The sequence below is a fragment of the Phaethon aethereus genome (assembly GCF_964289735.1).
Source record: "Phaethon aethereus genome assembly, chromosome: 1".
Classification (NCBI taxonomy): domain Eukaryota; kingdom Metazoa; phylum Chordata; class Aves; order Phaethontiformes; family Phaethontidae; genus Phaethon; species Phaethon aethereus.
The window spans coordinates 222,488,632-222,494,809 of record NC_138575.1 but is presented as its reverse complement, the minus strand read 5'-3'; the positions used below and the strand labels follow the sequence as shown (position 1 = coordinate 222,494,809).

At 70.2% G+C, this 6,178-nt stretch overlaps 2 protein-coding genes across 2 annotated transcripts in view; both read left to right on the top strand.

Annotated features, from left to right (window-relative positions):
* Nucleotides 1–4,665: 4,665 nt before the first annotated feature.
* LOC309417590 (leucine-rich repeat-containing protein 51-like) lies at nt 4,666–5,458 on the top strand (the record flags this gene model as incomplete). The annotated part of the gene is made up of 4 exons (XM_082015103.1): nt 4,666–4,741; nt 4,823–5,007; nt 5,098–5,246; nt 5,326–5,458. 4 exons carry the CDS (start codon nt 4,666–4,668, stop codon nt 5,456–5,458), a joined length of 543 nt encoding a protein of 180 aa, XP_081871229.1.
* A 44-nt stretch (nt 5,459–5,502) lies between these two features.
* Nucleotides 5,503–6,178, top strand: part of INPPL1 (inositol polyphosphate phosphatase like 1) — a gene marked incomplete at both ends in the record, with an annotated part of 10,929 nt that continues 10,253 nt past the window's right edge. The window contains one exon of the mRNA XM_082015091.1: nt 5,503–5,589. Coding sequence (XP_081871217.1) covers nt 5,503–5,589 — 87 coding nt within the window. The remainder of the gene's footprint in view (nt 5,590–6,178) is intronic.

Genomic DNA, 6,178 nt, shown 5'->3' with positions numbered 1-6,178 from the left:
CTGCGGCAGCGCAAACAACCAGTCGTCGCTCGGGGCAGCCAGCACCAGCAGCTGCCATCACCCTGACGGATCCTGCCCGCGTGCCTAGCCGTGGGGCACTGCAGGTGGCCGAGGGCTTCTCCCTCGCCACGCCGGACCGCGGGGCTCCACTGCCTGCGGCAAGCTGCAGACAGGGAGCATGACCTGGGCACCCAGTGGGCTCCTGGCACAGGGGCTGGCAGCTCATCAGCTCTTGCTGCCCACCCGGGGATGGTTCTCCCCACGCCACCAGTCGCGGCTGAGATCCGGTATCGCTGCCAGGAAGGCCCAGCATCCCAGGAAAATTCAGCTCCCTCTAGAAAACACGAGCAGCAACTTTAGAGAGAGACAGTGTGGTTCAAAGCACAAAAATCCGGCCACGTGTAGGGCCGCCATGCCAAGGGCCGCCATAGTCCTGCGGGACGAGCAAGAGCAGGAGGAAATCCCCCAGCCCCGGGCTGAGAGGCAGCCGGCCCCAGCGGGACGAAGCAGCCAGGGATGGTAGCATGGCCCTTGGGGAGCAGAGGGGGACCGGGGACCAGTGGCAAACAAGCACCCAAACTGGGCAGGACAACCGGCTCCGGGTGAGAGCACGGTGGAAGCCATGGAGAGTGTGGGCTGCCAGGCCTTGGCAAGAGGAGGATCTCCCACGGACCTCATGGTGGAAGGAAATCTAAAAAGAAAAAGAAAAAGGAGGGAACCCAGGCTGCTGGGGTCTGGAGCCGGCCCTGCCCGCCCGGGCAGGGGCTGAGCTCCCACCGTGGTACTGCCCGCAGCTGCCCGGGCTTCCTCCCAGCTGTGCAGCCACCAGTCCCTGAAACGCTGGTGGGGCAAGAGCCGGGGCTGCCTCGTCCCCCACCACCCCGCTGCCACCCCTGCCAGCTGCTGGGACCCTCGGGGTCAGGCAGGCTGCCCACGTTGCCCCTGGCTGGGACACTGCCATGGGGGCTGGAAGGAGCCTGCAAAGGTCACCCGGCCCCAAACAAGCACAGCAAGGCAGCGGCCAAGCCCTCGGAGCGCTGCCAGCTCCCCTTCCCACTGCCATCGGCACTAAGGGAGCCCCCCAGGCATCGCCGTGCAGGGTGGGAGCAGGGACGAGCCGCCCTGCTGCCCCCAGGATGTGGACCACTGCCAAATCCCCTCCATGGCAACCTTTGCCTCCATGCTGGCCATCCCCGGTGCCACCCTGGTAATCCTCACGGCGAGGGAGCCGCTGGGAGCAAGACCTGAGCAGAAGCCAGGGCTGACTGGACCCTCTGCCAAAAGTCACCCAGATGGGGAGGGTGCTTCTCGGCTCCTCGCCCTATACTGCGCCCTGACACCCCCAGCCACAACAGACCAGGAGCGCCCGGCACTCCACGGCCACCGGGCTTTTGGGGGACATGGAGCACCCGCCGCCCCCATGAGTTCAACTGGGAAGTGCAGGATCCTTGGCGGGACTGGTCCTCCCTCCAGTTTGTCTAACAGCCCCTCTGCCCAGGGGCTGCGGCGCATGGCCCCTCAGCACCCACAGCCCCTCCAGCCCTACAGCTGGGGGTGCAGGGGGGGCTGTGCCAGGACCTGTCCCCAAAAGTCCACCCAAAGCCTCTGGGCAAAACACACGTGCCAGCCCTGAACGCAGACTCCCGCCAGCGCCGAGTTGGGTTTTACTGGAGCCAGTCTGCAGAAGTGCCGGTGCCCAGCGAGAGGCCAGGACGGGCAGCGCTCCACGCTCCTGCCCTGGTCACAGCCTGGCTTGTGGCCGGCGACGTCAACAACATGACCCTCCGCAGGGACACGCCGCTCACTCTATGCCTGGATCCGTGCGACAGCAGACAGGAAACAGTCGGGGAGCCCAGCGCGTTGCCACCAAGCGCAGCAACGGCTGTGAGCGCTTTCCAGACGCGGCCCCGGAGAGGGGAGCTGCAGAGGGTTGGTGGGGAAGGGTCCGGCAGGAGGGGGGATGAACCCCGGCAGCGATGGCCGCAGCAGCATTGTCCTTTGCTGCTTTCCCCCAGCACCCGCTCCAGTCAAAACACGGCGTTACGCAAGCCCGCGTCTCCAGAGCTCCCGACAACCAACCTGCCGGAGGGACGCGCCTGTGGACCCCCCAGCCGTCCCAGGGCGGGGGGTCCCGCTGCAGGAAGCCCCCAGCAGCTTGCTCAGGCAGGGTGGGCGACCCACGGCAGCCCCCCTGCAGGGACAGGCCCACGGCCAGCACGGGCAGGCAGCGGCGGGGGGGGGGGACGCGGCCGCCAGCTCGGAGCCCAAGCTCCCGGATGTTGGCGAACTCAACTCGGCCGCCCGCGTCTCGACGCCAGTCAGGGATTCGCACCTTGGGGGTTCACGGGGTACCGGGGCGGGAGTCACACGCCACGGCAAGGAGCCGGGGCTGGGAGATGGTGAGCTTCGCCTCCCCCACCTCCCTCCTCCTCCTCCTCCCCCTCCCCAGCTCCATTTTAAAACAAACAAGGAAGAGGGATAAAGTCTTTGTTCGGGCCTTACCGGGGGCGCACGGCCACCGTCGGCGTGTGGGGTTTAATCCGTCATGAGCGCTGGCAGCCGGGGAGGGCCGGGGAGCCAGCGGCCACGCACAAAAGAAAAGTTGTTGGGCTTCTCTTCGGCAGGGCTGGCAGGCGACGGTTCCCCTTCCTGGCCCTGGGCCACCCCACGTCACCGCGCCGAGGCCGCGCTCGTTAAAGGCGCACGGCACAGAAAGCCGCCACTGGAGCGGCCATGGGGAAACGGCAAGGTCTGACCCCGGCCGCGGGCGCGCTCGCTGCCGTCACCCTGCCAGGGCCCCGGGGGACGGAGGGCTGGCAGGTCCGGCACAGACCCGCTCCCAGCCCCAGCGCGGCGGCAGCAGCGGCTGCTCACGGAGAGCGGGGGACTCGGCAGTTTAGGGTGCAGGACCCCCGGTACCAGCTCCCTGTCTCTCCCTAACCTGGCAGGAGCCACGTCCCACCTGGATCCTGAAAAACTCCCCCTGACACCCCACCCGACCCCCCAGCAGCCACGGACTCGCCAGGGACCAGAGCAGTGCCACGACCCACTGCCGGCAGAGACGCCTGCTCGCCCACAAGGTAGCTGGTCAAAGGGGCTGCAGGACTCCTGCCTGCACCCCTGCCTGCACTCCTGCCTGCACCTGGGGACCCCAGTTGCTGCCTGAGGCTGGTAGGGAGCGGGTGAGGAAGGGGCGCTTGTGCTCATCTGGAGACTCTTGCGAGCCATCCCCGGGGTGTTTGGGCTGCCCCGAGCACGGTGCACACCGCACCAGCTGGGAAGGGGCTGAGGAGCACCGTGGGCAGCGGAGACAGTTCTTTTAAACCGGCCAAACGCCGCTGGTGAAATCTCAGGCTGTGCAAAGGGCCGGGAAGCAAAGGGAGCCCACGCTCCGGCCGCGGGGAAGGGGCCGCCGCCGAGCTTGGCCGGAGACAGAGGCTCAGCCATGGGCGGGCCAGGCGTGAGACCCCGGCGCGAGACCCGCCGCGGCAGCGCGCCGGCTCAGGGCCGCCACGGGCGACACGGGGCTCTGCCCAGAGAGACCGACGCGAACCGGCTAAAGGAGCTTCTCCTACCGGGTGCGGAGGCGAGATGTGTCTGGCCAAGGACGTCGCGCGGACGAGGCGCAGCCGGCTCAGCACTCGGCGGCGGGCAGGCGGCACGAGGAGCCCCCGGCAAACCGAGACGGGGCGGCCGGCGCGTACCCGCGGCACGCGCAGGCCCTTCTCCGGCAGCGCCGGCCGGTACCCGGTGCTAGGCCCGGGGGACGCCCAGGAGACGCCCGGCGCGGGGCCGTCCAACGGCAGCGGCTCTGGGGATCCGCCGACCCGCACAGTCGGGCCCGAGGGAGCAGCGGTCCCGGTCACCGCGGGATGGCGACACCGGGGACGGGCCCTGGGCCCAGGCCCGGCCGCGGGAACTACAGGGCCCGCTGGGGACGGACGCCGCCCCCTCCCGGTATCCCCGCCCCCCAGCCCCGCTCTCCCAGTGCCCCCCCCCGCCCCGTACCGTGCCGGGGCCGCCGCCACCGCCCCGATTCAAACGGCGGCGCCCGCCCCCGCCGCCTCCCCATTGGCCACCGCCGGGACGGGGCGCGTCACGTGGGCGGGCGCCGCGCTTCGGGACTACGAATCCCAGAGGCCCCTGCGCGCGGGTCGGCTCTCGCGAGAGCCGCGGGGAGCGCCAGAAGCGGGTTGCCGGGGCGACGGCGGCGCGCGGGGGGAAGGGGGCGCCTGTGGAAGGTACGGGGACACGCGTGGAGGGACAGAGACACGTGTAGGGCCGTGGGGAAGGGCTCATGGGGACAAGGGGAACACGCGTGGGGGCCCTGGGGCGGGAGGGGGGGGCCCATAGGGCTGCCTGCGGCCACGAGGATGGGGCTCGTGGGGACAACGGGAACACGCGTGGGGAAGGGTCTCCCGTGGGGGGTACAGGGACACACGTGGGGCCGCTGGGGGCATGGGGGAGCACAGGCCTCAGGCCCTCACTCGGGGTGGGGACACACGAGGGATCCTGGGGCGTTGCAGCGGGTGGGGGGGGCACGTGCAGGGCTAGACGGTACCTAGAGGCCCACGGTGCGGCAAGGAACACGTGTGGGGCCGTGGGGGCAGCCAGGCCCCGCTCTGCCCCACAGCACCAGCCAGGGGTCCTGCCCCACGGCGGGGGATGCTGTCCCAGGGGGAGCGCCCTGAGCTCGGCCCCCCGCTCGACTTCTCCTTCTGCCACATCAGCTCCATCGAGGGTGGGTACGGCCCCACGGGCCCCCCGCTCCCCCCACGGGAGCCCCCCCCCCCCCAGCAGGACCCTCACCCTCTCCCCCCAGAGCTGCTGACAGCGCAGCCCCGCACTGGCCCCTGGCCCCCCCAGCCCACCCAGGCCCTGCGCCTCAACAACAACAGCCTGGGGGGCATCGGGGGGCTGCCCCCCGCCCTGGAGCACCTGCAGGCGGCCCCCACGCAGCTCCGCTGGCTCGACCTCTCCTTCAACCGCCTGACCACCATCGACCTGGTACGGGGACCCTGCCCCAGCCACCCCGCGGTGCTGGGGGGAGCCCCATCTGACAGCAAGTTTTTGGGGGGGGGGGGGGGTGTCCCGCAGGTGCTGACCACCCTCCGCGCCCTGCAGAGCCTGCAGCTGCACGGGAACAGCATCGGCAGCCTGGCCGAAGTGGACAAACTGGGGGTCCTGCCCCAGCTGCGCCGCCTCACCCTGCACGGGAACCCCGTGGCAGCGCAGAGCGGCTACAGGTACCCCCGGGGGGCTACCCTCACCCCCCCGGGACCAGGGGGAGAGCCCCCGCACCCCACTGAAGTCCCTATCCCCCAGGAGCTACGTGCTGTCCCTGCTGCCCCACCTCACCTCCTTGGACTTCAGCGGGGTGACCAGGCAGGACCGCAAGGACGCTGCCAACGCCAGGCCCCCGTGCCGCAAGAAGAACGGGGGAGCCCCGGGCCGCTGAGCCCCCACCCCAGCTTCGGAGTGAAGTAGGTGATGAGGGGGGATATGGGGGGCAGGGGCCTGAAAGTTCCCCCAAGTGCCACCAGCCCCCAAACATGCCGTGACCCACAAGCAGGACTTCACCCCACTTGGGTGGGCCTGGGTGTCCGGGGCTTGTCCCCACATCAGCCCCTGCCCAGGGTCCTCTCAGCCAGGGGCTTGCAAGGGAGGAGGCAGCACCCAGAGACCCCTCGCAGGCTCACCCAGGCCTCGCTGCCACCCAGGGCAATGCTGGAGGTCCCAGGGTGGCAGCTGCCTCCTATGGTCCCCCCCTCGCCAGCTCCCCATGAATCCCTACCCCTCCTGCTGAACACAGCCCTCAGAGCAGCACCTCGCCACGGCACTGGCAGCGGGCGGTTCGTGGGGGCGCAGAGGCAGACCCCTGCCCACCCATCGGCCCCATGCAGCAACATGAGGGCTGGGGTTGGGGGATGCACGGGCAGCGGTGCTTAGGCCCTGCCCCACAGCGTGCCTGGGGTGGGGCACACCCGGACCTCGCGGCCCCCAGCATCCTGCTCTGCTCAGCCCCAAGAGCAGAGAGAAGCCATGGGGCCACCTCCAACCCCACGCGCCGGGACAGATGAGGCAGCAGGAAGACACACACACCCCCACCACCACTGCCGCCTCGGCACAGCTCCGAGGAGGTCCCATGGGGCCCAGTAACCAGCACGGAGCAAACCCC